The sequence below is a fragment of the Aquarana catesbeiana genome, linkage group LG06 (assembly GCF_042186555.1).
Source record: "Aquarana catesbeiana isolate 2022-GZ linkage group LG06, ASM4218655v1, whole genome shotgun sequence".
In the NCBI taxonomy this organism is placed as follows: domain Eukaryota; kingdom Metazoa; phylum Chordata; class Amphibia; order Anura; family Ranidae; genus Aquarana; species Aquarana catesbeiana.
In genome coordinates this window covers 342,391,325-342,417,769 of record NC_133329.1, presented here as the reverse complement: position 1 = coordinate 342,417,769, position 26,445 = coordinate 342,391,325, and the positions used below count along the sequence as shown (strand labels likewise).

Genomic DNA, 26,445 nt, shown 5'->3' with positions numbered 1-26,445 from the left:
GAGGCCTCTAACTTAAATGCAACTAACTTTTTAGTAACCCAAGTAGGAGTCTGTAGATGGGGTTACCACATCCTGTGCTGTTGCTGCACTAATTGAGAACCTGGGTATTCTGTTGAAGGGCTGTTTGGCTCACAAAACTGCAGAAAAATAAAAATCATTTGCCCCAGACTGTTTCCTGGAGTTCAGCTGTAAGCCAAGTATGATCTTCATGGCTGGTTCTCTGAGGAGTAATAAGCAGCAGCTGTCCCTTTCATTCATTAAGCATGGTCTTGCATAAACACCTCCTTGTTGGCTCTTGGCATTAAAGCATTTGATTTTAGTATAGATGATTGTGAGAATGTGTTGCAGATGTTTATTTTCAGTTCTTCATTTTACAGAAGGAACAGGTGATGCCAGGAATGGAAGTCCCAAGAAGAGGCAGCTGGAGGAGAAATCTTCTGAAGGGCCAGTGCCAAAGCAACAGAAGACTGCAGAAGACGAGTAACTCTCTTCCTGGGGTTTTAGATGTGTTTTTATAACAAAAAACAAAATTCTAAAAAATAGCGAATGCATATTTTAAGTCTACAGATGCTGAATGTCAGTTGAGTGAGAATCTGATGAAATCCACATCTATGTCGACCTGCAATGATTTTTTTTTTTATTTTTGTTACTTCTTGAGTCATTGAATGAATGGCACTTGTAAAATTGCTAACTGAAACTTTATATTTATGTTAATACAAACACTTTTTTTGTTTAATACAGGTTAGTAACTCTTCTGGGAAGTATGTACTTTGACACCTTACATGTAATATATTCAATAAACAGTAGATTGTACTTGGCTTCTCTAGCTTTAATGAATGAGATAATTGGATGCAAAACCATGTGGGGGGGTGGTGTGTATATGTTTCACCCAACCATACGCAAGTGCACCATATATACTATAAATATAACCCCAAACAAGTCCAGCAGAAGTGATAAAATATATCTAAAAACAACATATACTGATTCAATTCTTCTGTATATGTAGTGACTCCAACACCGTGCCTTGCTAAAGTGCAGTGTGCTTGATTCTTGTTAAACAAAAAAAGTGCTTCACCCGAAGTGTCATAAATTTGCTCACCAGATATCTCTGGCCAAAAAGTGACCACCGGGCATATAATAGAGGGAAAACCTTCCTCAGCTAGCTAGGATCCTCCAAGCCTAATGAATGACAGAAAACTTATAATCCATTTGCTGTAAAATTTGATTAACCTATTTAATATTGGGGGTGGTTTGGAGGGTTATTCCCAAAAACTGGAGCAAAATGTTTAAAGGAAGCTCTACATCAGGGATATGCAATTAGTGGACCTCCAGCTTTTGCAAAACGACAAGTCCCATCATGCCTCTGGGTGCCATGCTTGAGGCTGTCAGTCTTGCTATGCCTCATGGGACTTGTAGCTCTGCAACAGCTGGAGGTCCACTGATTGAATATCCCTGCTCTACTTGTTTGCGCCCCCCCCCACCACCACCACATTTGGCTCTTTTGGGGGGGGGGGGACCTGGTTTTTACACTTCTGGGTAAGATTGCTGCACAACGATCTATGACATAACCGACCCCTCCCCCGCAGAAGATGGTGGGACCATTAAAGCGCAGTGCGACTTGCGCAGGCGTAGTAGGAAACCGGCTATGAAGGCTTCATGGCTAGTTTCCCTTGTAATGCCTGCGCCTGAAGCCGATGCAAAAATCAGCTTGGGGTGCCGACATTGTGGGATCCCTGGACAGGTAAGTGTCCTTTATATTAAGTCAGCAGCTACAGTATTTTTTTTTCTTTCAGACTGATCTCTGCTTTTTTTTTTTTTTTTTTTATCAAAAGCTTTCATTAAAAGATCAATAACATACATTCAATGTGTCAGACAAAGTCAAATAACTTGAATAAGGTATAGCAGTTACAACCATTTGTTTGGAAATGATGAGGTTAAGTAAGAGATCAACATAGAAAAAGCGTTCAGTTTACAATACGTTTTAGTATAGACAATGTGTATCTCGGACGGAAAAATCTGAGGGACATTACAAGGTTATAAAAATACGGTATCCCAATGTTTCTATTATCGTGAATACGCATAGTATCATACAATGTGTGGTGAATGCCTTTGGATAGTTTGATTGCTTCCATTCTGGCTAGCACTTGCGACCAGGGAAGAGCTGAGGAACGCCAATTTAGTGCTGTGACCCAATATATGGCAACAAAAAGCGTGTGGATTCGCTTTTCGCAAGGTGCAGGGCTATCAGGAATTGAGGTGAAGCAGAGGCACATTTGTATAGTAAGGGTGGTTAAGTGATCTGCAATGGTAGATGCCTTTGAGGCTGCTTTCTGCCAGATGGGCTTAAGGAATTCACAGCTCCAAAAAAATATGGGTTAGTGAGCCAAGCTTGTTACAGCCACGAAGACACCACAGGGTAGATCGAATGTATTCTCGTGGGTGTCATGTACCACCTTCTGTGGAGTTTGACAGCTGTTTCGCAGATTGAGTGTGACCTTGTGTTTTTAAACATGTTAGCATCTCCTCATTCGGGTGGCCCAAAGGTAAGGCCTGTCTCTCTCTCCCAGCTAAGAATTGGTTTAGTTTTCTCCTCCAAGGCAAATTCATTAAGTAAGCCGTAGAGTTTAGAAATAACACCTTTGTCCCTGGATGAGTGTGTACATATATTCATATTGTGTGGTATGTATTCGGGATTCCAGGGTGCCTCTGCTGTGGTAAAAGTGCTTGATTTGCGTGTATTTGTATCATTCGGGGGGGGGGGGGGGGGGGGGATTTTGTGTTCTACTTGTAGTTGAAGAAATGGTTTAAAATGATGACCTTCTTTGAAGGATTGGAATGTAGTTACTCCAGCTGCGCACAATTGTAGAAACCTGGTTCTGTCATGAAATGCTGGGGGAAATTTGGACCTCCTAAGAAGCAGTATAGAGGGGAGAGGCCAGGTGGAATTTCTTACCGTATAGTGACCAGAAGTATATCGATTGGTATACAATCGTGTTTAAAGAAGTGAATTGACTAGGTTTGATCTGGACTACAGTAACCCGGAAGGGGAGGATAGCATGTGCTTCGAAAGTGAGCCATGGGATATTAGTAGGGGAGGCGTGCCATTGGGCTCTCTGTGCTAATCTGGCCAATTAAATAATAACGCCAGAAATCTGTGAATCCTAGTCTGAGAGGTTGGGGTCTGTACAGTAAAGATTTATGGAATCTTGCTTTTTATTATGCCATATGAAATTATTAACATCCCTTTGGATTGAATCAATGTAGGACTTAGAGACGTAGATGGGGGGTGATCTAAAAAAAAAAAAAAAGTAGGTAAAATTGCCATTTTAATGGCTGTGACTCTGCCTAGAAAACGAAATATGGTATTTATCCCAATTTTTTAGTAGGGATCTGACATTGGAACGAAGGGGTGAGCTGTATACCTAAGTAGCAAAATGTCTGAGTGCACCAAGCGAATGAGAAGTGGTGCTGCAAGGTCGTTTGGTATATTTATTGGCATGGCTGAGCATTTAGCTAAATTAACCCCTAGTCCTGATATTGATCTCCATTTTTAAGATAGAACTAGAGGCAAAACTTTTTTTCCAATTCTGGATAGATTAGGGAAGGCTTATAACCCCTGTTGGTCTATTTTTTGCCATCTGTGCCCAATTGGGAAGATTCCCTTCACTGTCAAAACAAAGTGAAGATTTCACTGCAAAATAAGGGAATCCCTTGGGGCCCCTCCAGGCCAGCAGAACTATTGTGAGATTTCACCTCTTACTTTTCTGGGACTACCCAATTTATTTATATATTGGGGGGGGGGGGGGGGGGCAGCAATAACAACTGGACAGGGGGGGAGTTTAACCCTCTCCGCCCTATCCAAAAGCTTGCCTTTTTTAGTTATACTTTAACAGCAACCAGATCTGTGCTTTGCGTTCAAAATTTATGGCCAAAGCAACTTCCTGTAACCGTTATTTCTTTTTAAAATTCTGAAAGACCTTCTGGTGAGCAGCAACTTGAATCTTTGCTGAAATCACCGAATGCCTTTCAGGAACGGTATTTCTTTTTGTAGGGGGCTTTGTTTCTTTTGCTGAAGGGATAAAGCTTTTACAATGCGTCAGCTCCTTGAGCTTTCTTTACTGGTTCTGGATTTATCCTGTAATGCAGGAGTGGAGAGAGGTGTTTCCTACCCAAAGAGTAGATTGAAAATGGTTGCTTTCGCAAACGCCTGCATGTACGTCCAATTTGAATGCATTATAGTCTACTATACAACTTAATAACAAAGAACAATGCATATGAACTTACAGATTTCTTCTTGTGGAACTTGTAAGATGCTGGAAGATCATACCGAAGCTCTGTAAACAAAAAAGTGACAAATGGTTACAACTGTTCCACAATCAAACTTTTTTTTGCGATGCATACTAGCACATTCTACATTTTTACCAGCTGCGGTTTACAACCACTTTTAAGGCCTTATTCATGCAGGAAGGGCTATCTTCATCTGTGTAATCATTCAGCTAGCTGTACGCAACTCCAACTGTGTGGGTTTGACAAACTCATCAAGAAAGCAGACTGTTCTGATCTGTGCATTGGACTTGCACATATGTGCCACTTGTCCTTAATTTATATAGCCTGGCTGTACAGTACACCTCATGTGGATGAAATTTAACCACTTCAGCCCCAGAAGATTAGGCTGCTCAAGGACCAGAGCACTTTTTACAATTTGGCACTGCGCTGCTTTCACTGGTAATTGCGTGGTCATGTAATGTTGTACCCAAATTAAATTTGTGTCCTTTTTTTTTCCCCCCACAAATAGAGCTTTTGATGGTATTTGATTGCCTCTGCTATTTTTTGTGATTTGTAAACGGAAAAAGACCAAAAATTTTGAAAAATTATATTCTACTTTTTGTTTTTGAAAAATCCAATAAACTCAATTTTAGTCATACATTTAGGCCAAAATGTTTTCAGCCACATGTCTGGTAAAAGTCAATCGTATATTTATTGGTTTGCACAAAAGTTATAGCATCTACAAACTAGGGTACATTGTCTGGAATTTACACAGCTTTTAGTTTGACTGCCTATCATTTCTTGAGGCGCTAAAATGGCAGGGCAGTACAACACCCCCCTAAGCGAAAACCAAGCGCTGCCTTCAGGTTTTTTAAGGGAGTTTTGATTTCATTCTTCCCTACCTATCACAGTTTATAAGGCCATAAAATGCTAAGATGGCACAAAATCCCCACAAATGACCCCTTATTTTGTAAAGTAGACACCCCAAGGTATTTGCTAAGAGACATGGTGAGTATTTTGCAGCTCATTTGTTTTTGAACAAAAATTTTTTTTTATTTTCTTCAACTTTCAAAACTTTGACAAAAAGCGAGATCTGCAAAATACTCAACATGCCTCTCAGCCAATAGCTTGGGGTGTCTACTTTCCAAAATGGGGTCATTTGGGGGGGGGGTGTGCTATCTGGGCATTTCATGGCCTCCAAATTGATAGGCAGTGAAATCAAAAATTTGGGGTCCATGTACACTCACATGTGGTATCCCTGTACTCAGGAGAAGCAACAATATTTTGGGGTGTAATTACACATATGCCCATGGCATGTTTTGAGCAATATATCATTTAGTTACAACTTTCTGTAGTGACAACGTTCCCTCCCACTGCTTGTAAAAGCAGTCTAGAGGCTAATTAGCCGCTAGGATTGCTTTTACATGAAAGCCGACCGCTGGCTGAAAAGAATGATACCTAAACCTGCAGGCATCATTCTGGTATAACCACGCAAAGTCCAGCAACATACCAGTACGTTGCTGGTCCTTGTTGGGCATACATTGTAATTTTTTTTTTCCCCCATGCAGCCTGTGGGCTGAATGGAAAAAAGAGATTGATTGGTGGGTATGCCCACCATTAGAATACCGCCCTTCATCCACCCACTTCTAATAATGGGCATACATGCACCAATTTTTTTTTATTAACTGTGGTGGTAAAATCACCTCCTACAACGCTGGAGTTGCGTATCATGGGAGCAAACGCTGTCAAGATAAATCAGTGCTGCCACTGAATGGCGTACCTACTAAACAAATGATGGTTAACAATAAAACATACCATACCTGCAAATACAATAAAACATTACATTTCTAAAATACAGTAACAACAGAGAGAGAACAATAGTGGGAGAAGATATATAAAACCACCACTATTTTTGGCTTTTATATTTTTTTTGTGCTTTTATAAAAGTGAAAAAAAAAAAAAAAAAACTACGTTACAGATTAGGGTCTCCCAAAATGTTATGGCCATCTCATCTTGCGAGACCCTGTCTTAGTGTACCCTACGCTAATACTCCACTAGTGTGTGTGGTAGCGTTTGAAACCGTCACTGATGCAGAGACTAGGTTGGTCAGGACAATAAAAGCGGGTGTCACGTCTAAATCCACGTTTTCTGCAGACACAACATCTTCTTTGGTCAGGGGTACCAGGGAGGACATATGGAAAATGCCTCTCATGCAGCTGGCTCACTGCATTTGCGTTGGGGCATAGCACCATCTGGAAACGGGCTGTGACGATCTCTTCCTGGAATTTTAGGAAGGATCCAGTTCATCCTGAAGCTTTGTATAGCACAAAAGCGTTCAGCAGAGCCAATTTGTACCAGTATATGGCCTTTCGGGCAACTGGTCGTTGAGGTCCACCCCTCCCATGTTAAGGTTATATTCATGGACACAGAGGGGTTTCTCCACAACACCAGTCGCCGTAGGAATTTGGACTATCATATCTGTGTGAAGGGCGGACAGAACAAAAACATTCCGTGAATCCCTCCACTTCACTGCTAACAAATTATTACACTTCAAGCAGGCTCTCTCCCTGTTTAAGTCGGGATTCTACAAGCCGTTGGGGGGAAGCCCCAGTGATTAGATCGCACGGTGCCACATGCATCAATTCCATAATCAAACGGGCACGCTTGTGTAATAATTGTCCACGTACAAGTGGTACCCCTTTCTGAATAAGGGTAACACCAAGTCCCACACAATCTTACCAGCTATGTAGTCTGGGCAGTTTTCCGGCTCTACGTGACTATCTTTTCCCTCGTAAACCATAAAATTATATGTATAGCCTGTTGCCCTGTCACACAGCTTATACATCTTGACCCCATATCTGGCACGCTTGCTGGGAAGATACTGTTTGAAAGACAAGCAGCCAGAAAACTTAATCAGGGACTCATCAATGCAGACAATGTGATCGGGAGTAAACAAGGCTGCAAACTGTTGGTTTTGTAGAGCCGATCAAATCCAGGGTCACCCCGAGGACAACAGAGTTCATTATCATTGAAGCGCATGAACCACAAGATCTGTTCGTATCGGGTCCTGGTGGCAGAGAACACGGGCATATGGTGAATTGGGTCTGTGGACCAATATGACCACAACTCACTCTTTTTAGTTATGCCCATGAGGAGGGATAGGCCTAGGAAGGTCTTAAATTTGGAAACCGTAATAGGTTTCCACTCTCTGGCAAGGGTCAACTGGGGATTAGTGGTGATGAATTGACCAGCATACAAATTGCTTCGGTCCACAAATGATCTATAGAGATCTTCCGTCAAAAACAGCAAATAAAAATCAAGTGACATAAAATCAACTGTTTCCACCTGAATTCCGGGTTGGCTAGTGAATGAGAGGAGGTATGGGTGCTGCAGAAGTGGTAGGCTCCCAATTCAGATTGGAAAATGCAGCAGGAAGGGCACTATGGGCTCGATGGGCCCGTGCTTGTCTTCTTCTTGGTGGCTGTGGGACACTAGTTGTGCCACCTCACCAGCTTAAATTGCACTTATGGGACTCGCCACATCACCATGTGTTACTGCAGTGCTGGATGTAAGACCAGGATGTACTAGGCCTTCGGTGCTTGCCAGTTAACCAGAAAGATGAGTGGCACCAGTACTGGCGTACCAGGCAGGGACCACAACTCCGTCATCAGAGCTATCTGTCAAGGTGTCGCTACTGTCTACAGGTTCGTATTCTGAGCCTGAATCTGACAGATGAGTGACTTCCTCTTCACCATCTGTCATGCTTAGAAACGTGTAGGCCTCTTCACTAGTGTACCTTGGATTTGACATTTTCGTCTCTAAATTTATTGGTACAGTAGTGAGACTCACAGGAAAAAGAGCTCCTGACTGTCAGCGACTGCTTCAAATGCTACAAAAAAAAAAAAAAAAAAAACTGTTAGCATTCGCAGCGATCAGGTCTTACTCTGCGAATGCTGCAGTTATGTGTTTAGTGTTTTTGTAAGTGACAGTGATAGATTGATATTGCACTTGGGTGGGCTGGGCGGAGGGGCTAAACACAGGTGCTAGCAGGTATCTGGGCTGATCCCGCTAACACTGCATTTTTGGGAACCATAAACTGCTGGGGACGCTAGTATAGATCTGATCAAATCAGATATCGATCTGTTCAGGCACTATACTGTACTACTAAGGGAGGTGTATGGTGTGTGTGGGTGTTAGTGCTACTGGCACAAATCTGACGCTGCCTATCTGACACTAAAACCTAACTGATATCACCCGCTGGGTGATCAGGGGTTTAAACCTTTATTGGGTAATATCCGGCGGGTGCCCTGACACTATAAAAAAAAAAAAAAAAAAACTAGCTAATCAGCGTCACCCGTAACACTAATACGGTGATCACTGAAGACAGGGGGTGATCAAGGGGTTAAACCTTTATTAGGGGGAGTCCCTAGACCTATTTGGGCCTACCACTAAGTACTCCAACACTGATTTTTGTCACTACAGTGATCAAAAAAGAAATATTAACACTGCACTGTGTGACACAGTGACAGGGGGTGAAGGGGTTAATGGGGGGTGACAAGTGTACCTACGTGAACTGGTGTCAGTGTAATGTTGGTGCACTTACTCTGAGATGTCTTCTCTCCTCTCTCTGGAATGAACAGACTTCCACGAGAGAGATGACATCACTTCCCCTGCTGTGTTTACACTTACACAGGCAGGGGAAGGATTTCAATCGCCAGGACCGATCACCAGGTCCAGGCCAGAAATCATTGGTCTGGACCTGGAGACTGATCTGTTCTAAAGCGAGTACGATCGTTGCTCGCGACGTATAGCTACGACACGTCGCCCAGCCAGGCCAACCTGCTGCAGTATAACTGCGGCGGCTGGTCCGAAACTGGTTAAAGGGTTAGTTGACCTTTTGCATAAAGCAGCGCAAGACGATGTGGGGTACCATTTAGATATAGAATGCACTATGTTGCAAAGAATTTTTTTTCCTAATTAAGGTTGCATAACTAGGCCACGTTAGCCTGGCCCCCAAAGCCTGTCAAAACTAATGGCAGCCTCCTTGTCCTGTTTTCAGGAGGCTACCGCTATTGGACACTAGCCCCTAGTAATGAAGGAGCAAATGCTGTTTGGGCTTCTACAGAGCTGAGGAATATCTTCCTGCTCCCATATAAAGGTGGTGGTAGACAAAACAGTAGCACTATCATGTGGCAAGCAGGGGAGCAAGTCACAAACCCCAACCCCTGAATACAAGCTATTCGCAGCAGCCAAGGAGTAAAACAAAGATTAAGCCCGGGTTCACACCTATGCGAATTAGATGTGCGTTTCCACACATCTAATTCGCATAGCAGGAGAATGTGACTGGCTCCCTATGGAGCCGGTTCACATATCTCTGGGGCGGCTGCGGAGCGCACTGCACAAAAACGCTGTGCGTCTTTGGCTCCGTTTCAGGGCCGAATTCAGGCATAGAATCGGCCCTGATTCGTCCCTGAAACGGGGAACAGGGACGCACAGCGCTCCTGTGCGATCCGCAGCCCGTTGTAGTGTGAACCGGGGCTAAAGGTGCTGCTAATAGTGGGAATCTGCTGCTTTGCCCACACATTGTTAAGTGGAATGGCAAATTTGTTACCCTACAAATAAGATTGAAGACCTCAGACCAGATTAGCACCAACTGTGGCATTTATCTTTGCTCACAATGGAGGCGATCTACTAAAACCTGTGCAACTATGCACAGTAACCAATCGGCTTTCGGGTTTTATTGTCAAAGCTTAAACAAGCTGATTGATTACTATGCATAGCTGCACCAGGTTTAGTAAATGTCCCCCAATGAGTACAGTTCATAGACTTGTATGGGTCACCAACACCTGTCTGGCCTCAAGTCTCCATTTTTGGTGTGTGTTTACAAATTTCTCTTGTCTGTTCTTTAACTGCTTAAATACCAGACACTTATCCCCTTCCTGTCACACTTCGAATGACAATTGTGTAGTCATGTAACCCTGTTCCCATATGACTGTTTTTTTTTTTTTCACACAGAGCTTTCTTTTGATGATATTTAATTGCCACTGGGTTTTTTTTTGCAAAACAAAAGACTGAATGTTAAAAAAAAATCTGTTATAAAATTTATACTTCTACATTTCTTTGGTAAAAAGAAAAAAACAAAATCGGTGCATACTTGGTCTGTGTAAAGGTTATGAAGTCTACAAGATATGGTGCCAATCATTGAAAATTGATCACACCTGATGTACTAATGGCCTCATTTCTTAAGCCCCTAAAATACTAGGACAGTCCAGATATCCAAGCAACCCCTCTTTTGGAAAGTATTTAGTAAGAGGCATGGTGTTTTTTTGAAGTTATAATTTTTTGGAAAACTGTTAAATGTTTTACAGTGCAGTACAATGTGATCCAGGACATGGACTAGTGATAGTATGTAAAAAGGGGAAAAGAAAAAAAAAAAGTGTTTTTTTTTTTTTATTTTTAATATATAGTGACGAGAGCAACATTGTCCTACTCAGGGGAGGTGATCAGTATTTGTTTCTCTTTTTGCACACCAATTGCTTACAACTCTGAATCTTAGTTCTAAGCAACCATTTTTTTCTAAATGAAAACCAGTGTCTTCTATTGTGATTAGCCACTGCTAAGCACATGGTACTGATGGGCTGCGATTGGCCCTGTCTGTACCATGTGACCATTCGCAGAGCGCATCACAATAGTACAAAGTGAATATCATGAAAGAAAGCCATTCATTGTGTACAATTGTCAGGTGATGCCCCGCAGCAGCAATCACATGGTACCGGCAATGGGCCAGTTTACTGGTCGTGTCCGGTAGACACAGCGGGTGACAGATCGCACCGCATATGGGGCGCTATACTGGGATGTTATAACATCCTCCCAGGCCATCATATTACAATAGGCCGGACAGGAAGGGGGTTAATATAATAATGCTAGATTTCACAATGTAATTGTTTTATAAAAGGAAATTACCTGCTACTACTTCCATCTTCACGTTCCAGTCAGCAGCCTTTTTCTGGATATGCTAGACAGAAACAATTTCCTTGTTAAAATGCAAAAAATATTGTACACAGTTGTGCATGCTTAGACGCACCAAGGTAACTATAGACTAATGCGAAGCATTTGCTTCAGTGCTCGAAATGATGACTTCTTTCAATAAGAACCCTACCTCTCTTGTAGATGTCTTGTGTAGGGAATATACAGATGTCCTTGCCATTTGCAAAGCTGTCTTAAGAAATGTCATGTCCATACCTAATACAAAAAAAAAAAAAAAAGGGCAAAGCACATCAGTTTACCTTGTACAGACAGCAATGATAAAATATGAAGCAATCTTAAAAATCATCTGTGTATACGGTTACACAAGTGTTTTTATTTCTATCCAAAGAACGTGAAGGCTGGATTCACACTACCTCTGTTGCATTTAGCATGTTGTCTTGAATAAATGTACTCAAGTTGTCATACATGGACATTTTATTTATTTTTTTTACAGCAAGATTATTATTTTATTTTTTCCTTCATGTGTGCTGTAATTCTACACAGCTTGTTCCATTGTCACCCAGCATACAAACACAACATGTTAGTGGGAACTGGGCTTGTTGGATTGTTTTTGCATTGGGCCTGTGTTGAGCAATGCAGCCCAACCCACATGGTGTGAATGGGTCCTCACTGTTAACCTTACCTAAAGAACATGTATTTTTGTTTGGAGAATCCAGTAGGTGTCAGTGACACTACCACTGGATTCTTCACTGAGAAAGCATTCCAGAAAAGAGAAGTTGAAAATTCAGACAGAAGTTAAGAGAATCTCCTTCAACACTGAACTGTTTACTCAAGACTTTGTAGTTTTATTGGGACACACACACCTTCCTGTGCTATTGCAGAAAGTGCTTCTCTATGTGGGCATGCACAGCACTAGGAATCTGTCAGGGTTTTTACTTACCCTTCCCTCTGTTATTTAAAACCGAAATACAGTGCTTCCAGAAAGTATTCACAGTGCTTCAGTTCTTCTACATTTTGTTATGTTACAAATGTATTCCAAAATGGATTAAATTAATTATTTTCCTCAAAATTCTACAAACAATACCTCATATTAACAATATGAAAGAAGTTTGTTTGAAATCTTATTATAAAAAAAAAAAAAAATCACAGCCTTTGCCATGACACTCAAAATTGAGCTCAGGTGCATCCTGTTTCCACTGATCATCCTTGAGTTGTTTCTACAACTTGACTGGAGTCCACCTGTGGTAAATTCAGTTGATTGGACATGATTTGGAAAGGCACACACCTGTCTATATAAGGTCCCACAGTTAACAGTGCATGTCAGAGCACAAACCAAGCTATGAAGGAATTGTCTGTAGACATCTGAGACAGGATTGTATCGAGGGACAGATCTGGGGAAGGGTATAGAAAAATTTCTGCAGCATTGAAGGTCCCAATGAGCACAGTGGCATCCATAAATGGAAGAAGTTTGGAACCACCAGGACTCTTCCTAGAGCAGGCCAAACTGAGCGATCGGGGAAGAAGGGCCTTAGGTCAGGAAGGTAATCCAAGAACCCGATGGTCACTCTGATAGAGTTCCAGCATTTCTCTGGAACCTTCCAGAAGAAAAACCCTCTCTGCAGCACTCCACCAATCCGGCCTGCTTGGTAGAGTGGCCAGACAGAAGCCACTCCTCAGTAAAAAGGAACATGACCGCCCATCTGGAGTTTGCCAAAAGGCACCTGAAGGACTCTCAGACCATGAGAAACAAAATACTCTGGTCTGATGAAACAAAGATTGAACACTTTGGCCTGAATGGCAAGCATCATGTCTGGAAGAAACTAGGCACCACTCCTCACCTGGCCAATACCATCCCTACAGTGAAGCATGGTGGTGTGGGGATGTTTTTCATTGGGAGGAACTGGGAGACTAGTCAGGATCGAGGGAAAGATGAATGCAGCAATGTACAGAGACATCCCTGATGAAAACCTGCTCCAGAGCACTCTGGACCTCAGACTGGGGTGAAGGTTCATCTTACAGGACAACAACCCTAAGCACACAGCCAAGATAAGAAAGGAGTTGCTATGGGACAAGTGTGAATGTCCTTGAGTGGCCCAGACTTGAACATCTCTGGAGAGATCTGAAAATGACTGTGCACCGACGCTCCCCATCCAATCTGATTGAGCTTGAGAGGTCCTGCAAAGAAGAATGGTAAAAACTGCCCGAAAATAGGTGTGCCAAGCTTGTAGCATTATACTCAGAAAGACTTGAGGCTGTAATTGGGGCCAAAGGTTCTTCAACAAACTATTGACCAAAGGCTGTGAATACTTATGTACATGTGATTTGTTTTGTTTTTTATTTTTAATAAATTTGAAAAGATCTTTCATGTTGTCATTATGGGGTATTGTTTGTAGAATTTTGAGGAAAATAATGAATTTAATTCATTTTCGAATAAGGCTGCAACATAAAAAAAAAAGTGGAAAAAGTGAAGCGCTGTGAATACTTTCCGGATGCACTGTATAATGCTTTGGCTAAAAGTCCAAGTAAAATGGACAGACATAACTGATTATAGTCCATATTACTTATCTATTTTTTTTTTTGTTGATATGTAAAACAATGATTTTTTATAACTATTTTTCAAACATACAACCTTACCTTTATTATGTTTAGTTCCAAAAGGAGGATTCATTATCACCGTGTCCACAGCTTTCACCAGACATTGAGCTGGCAACGAGCAGATATCACATTGAACTAGGTCAATATTTGGAAGTTCAAACTCATCAGCATTGGTTCTGAATATTTCCAAAGCATCTTCGTCTACGTCAAATCCTAGGCAAAAACTGCAGGATATAGGTAGATGGCAAAATGTTTAATGAACACAAGACCAGGAATAGTTTAAAGGTGGTGTAAGACTAGTGACAATGTGCTTTTTATTAATGAAAACGTAGGTATAGTCAAAACATTCTTTGATTTTGGATAAAATAGCAAAGGGTTTAAAAACCCCTGCCTGGTTATTTTTTTGTAGCCTGCATATCATTGTGGAAATTTCCCTTCACTTTTTGCCACAGAGACCCAACAGGAAGTTTCCAAAGTGAAGGGCATTCCCCTCTTAGACAGTTTCCCCCACCTCTTGTTTTGGGGACAATGCTATCGTTTTAGATTTCTCCTCTCCCTTTCCTTTCTTACTTTGTAAGAATAGTCACCAGTACAAAGAGTGGCAAGTCTCCCCAATGGGGACTCGGCAATCAAAACTCAACAGGTCATCTAACCCATAAGATTAACCCACTCTGTCCAAAAAAAAGGGATTTGCCTAAAAGTTTAATCTGCTTTTATTTTGCCTTCCTTGTGCCCCTCCAATATGCTAATTATTTATTTTAATGAAACCCGTTTTCATTACAAATCTTATTTTAGACGCAGTGATGTTATCACTATGTTTCTGTGCTTCTCTATGTACTGATTGGTGGATGTCAGTCTGAAGGGAGTGGGCATTTCTAGGCAGGCTGTATCTGCATGCAGGCCTTCTAAAGCTGGCCATAGATGGAATGAAATTCTGCTCACTCAGAAGTGACGGGACAAGTTTCTATCCATCTATGAGCAGGCCGGTTAGACAGAATTCGATTTCTCAATCAACTTCTGTACAACCAGCCTGCTGGAAAATTTTCACTCAATCAATGCCGCAGGCTATAGCCAGCAGTGCTGATGAGTGTATGCTGACGGCAGGAAGGTCTCTTCACTGTCAGAATATAATAGCTCCGCAGGAGGGATTCATTTTCATACAAAGTGCTGGTTGAACAAAGGATAATGAATCATGTATGGGCTGCATTAGGTAACACCCACACAGCTGGGGAGGAAAGAACTAGATAATGCTGGATGTCCTCCAGCCCAGAGGTGAAGTGGGTTCTGACTTGAAAAAGTTTCACAAGCAGAGTAAGCAATTTTGGCACAGAAGAGGAGCCTGTACAACTGTGTAAGACTGGAGTTCAGATTTCAGAGCAAATCAGAAAGAGAATAAAAAAATAAAAAAAAAATAAAAAAACAATTGTTGATTATTTTCTGCAGGTCAGAACTTACATTTGTACTAAGTATGCTGTTCACCAAACCCTAATATGCCAACATCAGAGAAGGAAAGCTCAATAAACAGGTTGTACTCACCCAGCACCCAACATAGCCGCTCCAATACTCAACACTCCACATCCACAGCCGAGATCTGCAACCACTTTATCTTCGATATCACCAAATGTGTTATGGATTGTGTACAGCATACATGCTGAAATGACATGAATGAAATACATAAGATCAAATCACACCTGTTCATCACTGAATCAGATTTATTACATAAATACAAATCCTTTTAATAATGGTGGCAGTAGTAGGTGTGCAGTAGTGAGCTAATTACAAACATTACAAAAGTGGACTCCTGACCCCCTGACATTCCACAATTGGCATGTCGTTTTTTGGGGAGACGGGTACCTAGTTTTGATAGGTACCCAGCTCCCACTTCCGCTGGGGCAGCCTAGGCGGCCCCTCCCTCCCTGCAATCTTCTGGGACACGTCACAGGTCCCAGAAGATTGCCCGGCCATTCAGGACGTGCAGTGCGACTCGCACCCGGTTGTGAAGCTACAAGCTGTCACAGCCGGGTGCCAACAGTAGTGATGCCGGCGGAGAGGAGAGAACCGAAGCTTCAGGCGGCCGCACTGCTGGACCGTGTGACAGGTGAGTGTGTGTTTATTAAAAATCAGCAGTTACACTTTTTGTAGCTGCTGACTTTTAATAAGCACAGAAACGGCTGGAACTCCACTTTAAAAAGACTTGGCGAACCTGTACAAATGTGAATTTTTAGTTCATAGACAAACTACACTATATTACCAAAAGTATTAGGGCGCCTGCCTTTACACGCACATGAACTTTAATGGCATCCCAGTCTTATGCCCCGTACACAGGATCGGATTTTCCGACAAATTTTGGATGCGAGCTTGTTGGCGGAAAGTCCGACCGTGTTTATACTCCATCGAACATTTGTTGTCGGACTTTCCACCAACAAACGTTGGCTAGCAGGTTCTCAAATTTTCCGCCAACAAATTTTTGTTGGCGGACTTTCCGATCGTGTGTACACAAGTCCGTCGCACAAAAGTTCACGCATGCTCAGAAGCAGAAGCGGCTGGTCTTGTAAACTAGCAATTGTAATGGAGAATTAACATTTGTGACGTGGCAAATTATGAAATCTTCAAATGCAGTGCACAATTTTCTTCTTTAACCTCTTGTCTACCAGGCCAATTCTGACATTTCTCTCCTACATGTAAAAATCATCATTTTTTTGCTAGAAAATTACATAGAACCCCCAAACATTATTTATGTTTTTTTAGCAAAGACACCAGAGAATACAATGGCGATCATTGCAACTTTTTATCTCGCACGGTATTTCCGCAGCAATTTTTCGAATGCGTTTTTTTGGAAAAAAAACAGTTTTGTGCTTAAAAAAAAACAAAACAGTAAAGTTAGCCCAATGTTTTTTGCATAATGTGAAAGATGAAGTTACGCCGAGTAAATAGATACCCAACATGTCACGCTCCAAAATTGCACACGCTCGTGGAATGGCGCCAAACTTGGCTACTTTAAAATCCCCTTAGGCGACACTTAAAATTTTTTTACTGGTTACATGTTTTGAGTTACAGAGGAGGTCTAGGACCAAAATCATCTCTCTCTCTCTCTAACGTTCGCGGTGATATCTCACATGTGTGGTTTGAACACCGTTTTCATATGTGGGCGGGACTTACATATGCATTCGCTTCTGCCTGCGAGCACACGGGGACAGGGGCGCTTTAAAATTTTTTTATTTTTTTTTAATTTTACTTTATTTATTTTAGTCTGACACTTTTTTTTCTATTACAGGGAATGTAAACATCCCTGGTAATAGGAATAAGCAGGACAGGTGCACTTTACAATGAGATATGGGGTCAATAAGACCCCACATCTCACCTCTAGGCTGGGAAGCCTGAAATAAAAAAAACGGCGCCGCTTCCGCTGGGAAGTAGTGATCCATTTTTTTTTTTTTTTTTTTTTTTTTAATACAGAGGCCGGGCGTGACGTCATAACATCGCACCCGAACGATCATAGAGACTCCGGTGACCATCTGGTCCGCCGGAAATCTCTATGCTCAACATCCGGGGCTGGCGGATCCTGTGTCCGACTCACCGATCATAGCGGTGAGTCGGTAGAAGCACCGGAGGGTGGCGGGAGGGGGGGGCGTCCCCTCTCACCTCCCGTAAGAATGAGCAAGCGGCGGAACAGCCGCTATGATCGTTCTTATGGTGCACAGATTGGCCGGCTCTAAAAGACGATATCTGAATGATGCCTGCATCACTCAGATATCCCTGCTCAAAGCCGAGGACGTAATTTGTCATACGGCGGGCGGGAAGCGGTTAAATCGGAGTTTCACACAAAAATTGAACCTCCGCTTTTCAGAACCCTCTCCCCCTTCCGGTGTCACATTTGGCACCTTTCAGAGGGGAGGGAGGTGCAGATACCTGTTAGGTATTTGCACCCACTTCCGGTCATAGACTCCCACGGGAGTCTACGCCACTCGACACCCCCCCCCGCTGGGACACACACGGGTCCCAGAGACAGCAGGGACCATTCGGATTGCGCAGCGCGACTCGCGCATGCGCAGTAGGGAACCGGGAAGTGAAGCCGCAAGGCTTACCGAAGATGGCGACAGCAGCATCCGAGGACCGAGGGACGTTCGGCCTCAGGTGCAGACATCGCTGGACCCTGGGACAGGTAAGTGTCCTTATTTTCAAAGTCAGCAGCTGCAGTATTTGTAATTGATGACTTAAAAAAAAAAATTTCACAAGACTCCCGCTTTAATGGGATAATAATGAAGCTGCTTTGCTGGTGATACTGATGGAATTATTGCAAACGAAATTTTCAAAGGCTTTTTTTTTTTTCAAGTGATATCAAGAATAATGATAACAATAATAATAATAATAATAATAATAATAATGCTAAATGAAAAACGCAAAAAGAAAAGCGCGAATCAACACTCACCAAATTTCTACTAACATGAAATTAGCAGAAGGAGCCCAAATGGTGGCGCTAAAGAGCTGAAAAACCATGTAGTACGTCAAGTACGTCACTACGTTCGTAATTGTTGGCCAACATTTGTGTGACCGTGTGTATGCAAGACAAGTTACAGCCAACAACCTTCAAACAAAATTCCATGGTTTTGTTGTCAGAAACTACGATCGTGTGTATGGGGCATTAGTCCGTAGGGTTCAATATTGAGTTGGCCCACCCTTTGCAGCTCTCCACAAGGTTTAGGAGCGTGCCTATGGGAATGTTTGACCATTCTTCCAGAAGCACATTTGTGAGGTCAGGCACTGATGTTGGACGAGAAGGCCTGACTTACAGTCTCCCCTCTAATTCATCCCAAAGGTGTTCTGTCAGGTTGAGGTCAGGACTGTGCAGGCCATTCAAGTTTTTTCCTCCCATCCATGTCTTTATGGACCTTGCTTTGTGCACCTCCATTTGGTGGAGGGGGGATTATGGTGTTGGGTTGTTTTTCAGGGCATGGGCTTGGCCCGTTAGTTCCAGTGAAGAGAACTCTTAAGGCGTCTGCATACCAAGACATTTTGGACAATTTCATGCTCTCAACTTTGGGGGAACCGTTTGGGGATGGCACTTTCCTGTTCTAATATGACTGCACACCAGTGCACAAAGCAAGGTCCTTAAAGACACAGATGAGCGAGTTTGGAGCGGAGGAACTTGACTGGCCTGCACCTAACCCGATCGAACACCTTTGGGATGAATTAGAGCAGAGACTGTGAGCCAGGCCTTCTCCTCCAACATCAGTGTCTGACCTCACAAATGTGCCTCTGGAAGAATGGTCAAACATTCCCATATGGACACACTCCTAAACCTTGTGGACAGTCTTCCCAGAAGAGTTAAAGCTGTTATAGTTGCAGAGGGTGGGCCAACTCAATATTGAACCCTACGGACTAAGACTGGGATGTCATTAAAGTTCATGTGCGTGTAAAGGCAGGCATCCCAATAATTTTGGTAATATAATGTATATTCATTTCCTACTTTTTTTTTTTCCCTTTTTACGTGTCTGTGGTGTGGTGTGCAAAAAACAAAACACCATAAGTGAACCAAAAAAAGTGCAAGTGAACACACAAAAACAGTGCACTTACGATGTGTGAAATAGTCCCTTCCCGAAGAGGAAGGACCCTTCTCTGAACTCCCCCTGACAGAGGCAAGCCATGCTCAGGTCCCCCTAGCAAAAGGCCTGGCAAACCCCACTCCTCCCGATTAGCCAATGCTAACCACTGAGGATTGGGTGAGGGGCTTTCCTGAAGAGGGAGCCCCCCCAAGGCAGGTGAGGAAGGAAACCTAATGGGTACACATCCTCCACTTTGACTCTGATACAGGCAGACAGTTAGTGAATGGCAGGAAAGGGGGGGGGGGGGGCCTCTTAACAAAAACCCTGGGTGTGGTTGTGGGGGTCTGCGGGCAGGGGGCTCCATGCCGTTTTTTTTAAATTTTGGTGTGGGATTCCCTTTTAGGATCCTCAGAACACAAGTCGCATGCCACAAGTCACATCAGTTAAGATGATAATTCAACTTGGATGTGACTTACATTCAAATTAATGGGTTTAAATTGTGTCCAAGTCAAACAAAAGTAGTGCAGGAACCTTTTTCAAAGTCGGACCGACACAAGTCGGACCAGTTAAGATGGCTCTCATAGGGAACCATTGATTTTGATGTCATGCCACTTCTGTTCTCGAAGTTGGAGCGTATGTCGTACCAGTGTGAACTGGCCCTTAGGAACATGTTAGACCTGTGTTTATTGAGTAACAGGTAATATCTTCATAAACACCTGCTTCCTGATCGCACCGATTGTGGGTAGATAGCTTTGCACTTTCTTTTTTCCTGCAAAAAGCTGCATGTATCAATTTTATTTTTAAAAGGTGGACCCAGTCTTTACAAGAAGCCCTTTTACAATATAATATAAGAAAATAAGAATTAAGGCCATTTATAGGGTAGGGCAGCCCTAGGGGGTCACCATACACATTGCAATCTGGTTGTACAATATTTGTAAAATCAATTTTAAACCTACATAAAGTACTTAATATGAGGACAGGGACCTAAACTATCCAATCAGTCTGTATCCAAACAGACCTTGCATTACATGGAAGAGATTGTACCAGCAGATTGTAACTTGTAAGGTAAGCTTAAGCTTGGTGTTGGACAAGGTTTATTAGGTTGATGCTGTGTGGACTGTTTTTAGGGTTACACTGGACAACTTTGGGCCAACCATGTACTCACACATCATATGGTACAAATAAATTCCAGGTAATACAAGCTGATAGAACATTACAAGTGAGTGACACCATCCACTAACCTGCTATATGTGGTCTGGTAGGATACTGCTCCAGGAGTAGTTTTGGGTTTTCAAAGGTATCAACCTGTTGAAGGCAGCTCTCTAACTCTTTAAGCTTCATCTCTAAAATGAAAGCGAGAAAAATAAATATTATTTAATTTGCTATAACACATTACTCTCTCCAAAGGGGAATATTTTAAAGCATGCATCAAACAACTCACTAGGTGCTAATGAAACAAGAAGCCTTATTCATTAAAGACATCTTATTCTTAAAACGACCCTAATGCAACTTAAAAGTAAGTTTTAGGCCCCTTTCACACAAGAGGTCCGTTTTTCAGCCAGACCCTCCATTCTCCTCTTTGGGCAGTCAGATGTAAATGGACTTGTGTCAGTTTACATCCGGCTACCTCTAGGTTCAATCCAATCTGGCAAAAAAAAAACAAAAAAGAAAAAACGGAAGGGGATCTGTTCCCCTCCGTTTGGCTTGATCGGTACGGAGGGCAGTCGGGTGTAAACGAACAGCTGGTCTTTTTAATTCTGGCTGCCCATAGAGCGGGCATCCAGCAGCTCCGTTCAGCTTAGCAGGGGATCAGCAGATGGATCCCCTGCTGAGCAAAACCAGATATGGCACGTGTGAATGGGGGCCTTATACTTACCTTTTCTGAGGTGTCCGATAGCATGCCCTCCACTGTGATTCCTCCCGCTGACACTTAGGTTACTAAAAAGTGGTGATGCAGGGGGTCAGTGGGAGTAACACGCAGCCTGACATACTCTATAGTGTCAGATAGCAGCCATGCCAGGAAGTCTTTAAAGCCTCATTTAGGACTAGCAGTTGGGGGGCTGGTTAAAAATGCATGGCTGGGCCACGTTTTTAGCATCCTCTAACTGCCCCCTTAAGCTGCAATGGCAGTGAACAGAGATGTTAACACGCCATGCTCTCAATGCATCAAGCCTGTATAGTAACCCATTAAAGCAAAAGGGGAAGCACTGCAATTGCACTGCAAAAATTGAATTAAAACAGGTGGAAAGGAGGTGACGAATCGCCCCTTTACCACCTGTCAATTGACCCGAAAAGCAATCTGAGCACAGATTTCTTTTCAGAGAAGCAATAGGTTTAAGTGCATATCTAAATCTAGCCTTAAGCTTAGTACACACTAGTATTTTTTTTTTCCCATTCAACCCAGCAGGGCTGAACAGGAAAAAAAAACGACAGCTCAGGAGGAGCCACTGTACTAACTATCTGCCCCCCCCCCCCACCAGAATACTCGTTAGTGCCCTCAGCCATTGACTGAGAACGCTGATTGGGAGCCGATCGGCAGACCTTTTTGGGTCATGCCTCTTCAACAGAAGCCGGCTGACTTCTGTCAGACCGGCTGCAGTACACGTGGGCCGAATATGGACCGGTTTCTACTGAACCTACCAATGCCACCAGACATTTAGCCCCTGTGTACTAGGCTTAAGAGACAACAATAGACCATGGATGTGTAATGTGAGTTAAAACAACCCCATTTAGTCTCAATCAGATTTGGTGTGTCAACACAGGAGCACATTTAGGTAGACAGGAACAGAGTGATGTCACCCTATAACAGGAAGTGCCTAGAAACCTTCATGAAAAGATCACCAGGTGTTATTTTAATGAAAACCGCAGATTTAAAAATAATGAAAATTACATTATATGAGATTTATATATTACTATAAGGTCGTCAGCTTTTCTAGGATAAAACACCTTATGATCTACTGTATATCCTATTAATAACAATGCCAACTTTACCAGCTAGGTAGCAACTATAGTTTATTAACTCTTTCATCCATGACAGGTTGAACTCTGTAAATCAGCTATATACATTCTAGGTTTATCAAAACAAAAGATGTTTAACGTATTACAGTGCACTTTCATACAGCATTCACATTCTAAGTAGAAAAGCCTGTTCCCTGCCAGCAGCTGCAGTTTGAGATCCTTGCTTTCTGTGTGAAAGCAATGGTCTCTCTGCAGAGGTCTAACACACCCTTTGCTGTCAGACCTTTTTAAACACCTGGAATGTATTTAGCAGATTTAAGTTGAATAATTAATTGGGCATAAAAACTCTGTGTACAAACATGTTTTTTTAAGTAGTACAGGCTACCCCATAACCCCCCATTAAACAATGCTTCCCCTTTGCTCTGATTCTCTATGCTTACATTTTGTAAACAATACTTTTGAAATTATTCAGAAAGAGATTAAAGAAGTGACACTAAAAATATCCTTATTCTCCATAAATAATCCATACACATCCACTACTTAAAGCATGGATAGAAAAAAAAAAAAAAAAAAAAATATTTTTTTTTTTTTTAAACAGAGTTTAGTGTCACTTTAATCCAAAATTTAATCAGAGAGGATTAGAGCAAAAGGCAAGCATAATTTAGCAAATAATGTTAATGTGAGGCTTTTTTTTCCCACCTAAAATATATCCTTCAGCAGCCCCAAAGGGTATAAATCCACTTTGTGTACCTACCTGTACAGGGTGGAAAGCTGTGGGGCCCACTACAGGGTTCCTACAGAAAACTATAAGAGGGGCCGGAGACAGACCAGTCACCTGGCACAAGGAGAGAGAGCAGAAATGACCAGTCTTTATTACAGGATTCTCCTGCAAAGAGGCAAATTTTACACCGGATCACTGCACAGATCTGGAAGAAATACAAAAAGCACCAAGATTCAGGTAAGGATACACATGACTCTTATTAGGCAATGCTTAATCAGAGACACCTCAAAAAGTATAACTAAAGGCAAACCTTGTTTAGTTTCGGATAGCGTGGAAAGAGATTAGATCGCCTATCAGGTTTTAATTGCTGCCCGTGCCCCTTTTAGGAAGATTTACCCTCTCTATTTGTCTTGTTTCAGGTTTAAAACGAAAAAGAAAATCCAAAAATTTGGGCTGTACCCAGAACAGAAACAGAGGGGAAATCTTCCAAAGGCAATCACCAGAACAGAAACAGAGGGGAAATCTTCCAAAGGCAATCACCAGAACATAAACAGAGGGGAAATCTTCCAAAGGCAATCACCAGAACATAAACAGAGGGGAAATCTTTCAATGGCGATCACCAGTGATTCCTTCACTTCCTGTTTTGGCTATGGGACAGGAAGTGAAGGGAAATCTCCCCAATGGGACACAAATCGAATAAAAGAAAAACAACTGATGGGGCTTAAGACCCTCCCTTACTCTATCCAAAAAGTTCTACTTTAACCACTTGCTAAATGCCCTATAGTAGTTTTACTGTCATAGGGCGGCAGCTGTGCATCAGATCACTTGCGTGTGTGTATATATATATATATATATATATATATATATATATATATATATATATATACACACACACGATCCGGCTCTTCTGGGTAGTGGGCGCGAATGCGCACCACAGGCGGCTCACCCCCACTGTGATTATACAGCGGGTACCGTAGACGTGACTACCGTAGACTATGTAAACAAGGCAGATTGCCATTCTGTCAGTAGGGAGCCTTCGTTCAGTAAAAATCACCTCCCACATTGTACACAAGCACTGGTTAGGCATACAGTTAACCCTTTGATCGCCCCTGATGGTAGCCCCCCTGGCGGTTCTCCCGAGTGTGGCTCGGGGTTAAAATTCAGTCCCATTAGCGGTAACCCCGAGCCACACTCGGGATTACATTGCAGGATCCTGGTGCGGCGTTACTTACCTTGTCCCCGGGATCCTGCGATGTCCCCCGCTGTGTCTGCGTGCTCCGTCCTCTGCCCGAAGCCTCTCTGTGCCAGGCTCCGTTCCTTGCGAGCGTCGCGACGCACGGGGGCGGAGCCTGGTGGCAAATTCAAAAAAACTGTAAAAATCATAACACATACAGTACTGTAATCTTACAGATTACAGTACTGTATTAAATTATTTCACATCCCTTTTGTCCCCAGTGCTTTGGCCCATGCCCTGCATGCAGTTCTATATTATATATACTGTTCTTTTTGGCTGGAAACTGGAGATTGTCCATAGCAACCAAAAAGTGTCCCTTTAAGTCAAAAATGGTTTAGACCAGCTAGAAAACAGCGATAGTAAATTAGAACACTTGCAGAATTGAGCGATAGTGAATCGTGGGGAAATTTATTTTATTATTATTATTTTTTTTTTTTTTAATTATTTATTATATTATAATTTATGTTTTTGTGTTTCAAACTTTGTCATACCTGGGATATCTACTAGACTCTTGGTGGACAGATTTAAGTGTGTTATTGTTAAGAATTACAGGCCTACAATATAAAACGCCAAATTTCCATGCAAAATAATTGTACCTCTTTCAGCACCTAAAATCCGAAAGAATCATACCGCCAGGGAGGTTAATCCCTCCCCAGCCAGTGTCGTTAGTACAGTGACAGTGCATTATTTTCTAGCACTGATCACTGTATTAGTGTCACTGGTTCCCAAAAAAAGTGTCAAGTGTTAGTGTCCGATTTGTCCGCCGCAGTCCCTCTATAAGTCGCTGATTGCCACCATTACTAGGAAACAAATAAATAAAAATTCCATAAGCATATCCCATAGTTTGTAGACACTAACTTTTGCGCAAACCATTCAATATACACCTATTGGAATTTTGTTTTGCCAAAAATATGTAGCAGAATACATATTGGGCTAAATTGATGAAGAAATTAGATTTTTTTTTTTTTTAATTGGATATGTTATAAAGCAGAAAGTAAAAAATGTATTTATTTTTTTTCAAAATTGTCGATCTTCTTTTGTTTATAGCGCAAAAAATAAAAACCAGAGGTGATCAAATACCACCAAAAGAAAGGGGTGTGTGTGTGTCAGAATTTTGTGTACAGCGTTGCCTGACCGCGCAATTGCCAGTTAAAGTAACCCAGTGCCGTATCTCAAAAAAATGCCTGGTCAGGAAGGGGGGGGGGGGGGGGGTAAATCTTCTGGAGCTGAAGTGGTTAACATGTCACAAACCATGGCTAAACACACATGTGGATAGTATAATGTCACCTGTCATCTCAGGTGGCCTTTCAATCAGGTGACCTTGATGGGATGTGACCATCTTTACAAAACATCTACTGCTTATAAAAAAAATAACATTATTACAATTTCCCATCAACCACACACAGCCTACCACTGCAGCTTCCAGCTGATCTCTCTATGCAGGGATCCAATCCTCCACAGGAAGTGGCTGTCATCCACACGAGTCCTGTCCATCACTATAAATCGTCCTCCTACAAATACAGGCCAGCTTCTAGTTCCGGAGAAGAATTCATCCGATCGGAGACAGATGGGAGTGTTACACTGCCATCTGCTGCCTGGTGGAGGACATCCCACGTTGTTTATGAACAAACTATGTTCCTATGAATGTTTCCTGATATATTGGACTCTCTGTTCCTGACAAGCTAACATATGATTGAGACAGAAACTATGTATGTGTTCAGTTCCATAGAACAAAGAACCTAGAGCCAAAGCTCATTTCAGTTTTAGATAGAGCAGGGTAAGAGTCCTAATCATATGTTTTGTTGTGTCCTGCTTAGGAGATTTCCCTTCACTTCCTGTACTGGATATGCAACAGGGAGTGAGATGAAATCTCCCCAAAATGAGAGGAATTCTTTCCTGACACGTCTGTGTTAGAACATTAGAATTTGAAGATTTCCCTTTATTATTTGCTCCATTGGAAGATTTCCCCATACCATTTGCTCTCATGTCGGCTCTAATATTTAGAATTTCCACCTAATTTCTGTGTCTGTAACAATGGTCACCGGGACAAATACAGAAGTGAATCTCTCCAGCAGGGACACAGACAACAATAAAACCTTGGCAGAGGGTCTAGTCCTTCCCCACTCTATCCGAAGCTAAGT

At 42.3% G+C, this 26,445-nt stretch overlaps 2 protein-coding genes across 4 annotated transcripts in view; one reads left to right on the top strand and one right to left on the bottom strand.

Annotated features, from left to right (window-relative positions):
• Positions 1-818, top strand: part of SSB (small RNA binding exonuclease protection factor La) — a 30,914-nt gene extending 30,096 nt beyond the window's left edge. For both annotated transcript variants that reach the window (XM_073633945.1, XM_073633944.1), the window contains exon 12: positions 378-818. In XM_073633945.1, coding sequence (XP_073490046.1) covers positions 378-484 — 107 coding nt within the window. In that variant the 3' untranslated portion in view covers positions 485-818. The remainder of the gene's footprint in view (positions 1-377) is intronic.
• METTL5 (methyltransferase 5, N6-adenosine) lies at positions 229-25,843 on the bottom strand. Of its 2 annotated transcripts, XM_073633947.1 has the most exons (9): positions 25,716-25,843; positions 23,104-23,275; positions 20,633-20,734; positions 15,385-15,499; positions 13,888-14,072; positions 11,426-11,508; positions 11,230-11,281; positions 4,285-4,334; positions 229-619 (listed from the first exon to the last, which is right to left on the bottom strand). In XM_073633947.1, exons 3-9 carry the CDS (start codon positions 20,730-20,732, stop codon positions 578-580), a joined length of 627 nt encoding a protein of 208 aa, XP_073490048.1. In that variant the 5' UTR covers positions 20,733-20,734; positions 23,104-23,275; positions 25,716-25,843; the 3' UTR covers positions 229-577. The 2 variants fall into 2 exon arrangements, with proteins under 2 accessions (XP_073490048.1, XP_073490047.1); XM_073633946.1 differs by lacking the exon at positions 23,104-23,275 and having other exon boundaries at positions 25,716-25,840.
• Positions 25,844-26,445: the final 602 nt, after the last annotated feature.

Excerpts from the sequence above, each read along its gene's own strand:
- METTL5 (XM_073633946.1), bottom strand. The coding sequence starts at position 25,779 with ATGACAGCCACTTCCTGTGGAGGATTGGATCCCTGCATAGAGAGATCA. Across the intron at positions 11,282-11,425 it reads ACAAGACATCTACAAGAGAG|CATATCCAGAAAAAGGCTGC; the intron begins GTAGGGTTCTTA and ends GTTTCTGTCTAG. Across the intron at positions 4,335-11,229 it reads GAAGATGGAAGTAGTAGCAG|AGCTTCGGTATGATCTTCCA; the intron begins GTAATTTCCTTT and ends TTTTGTTTACAG.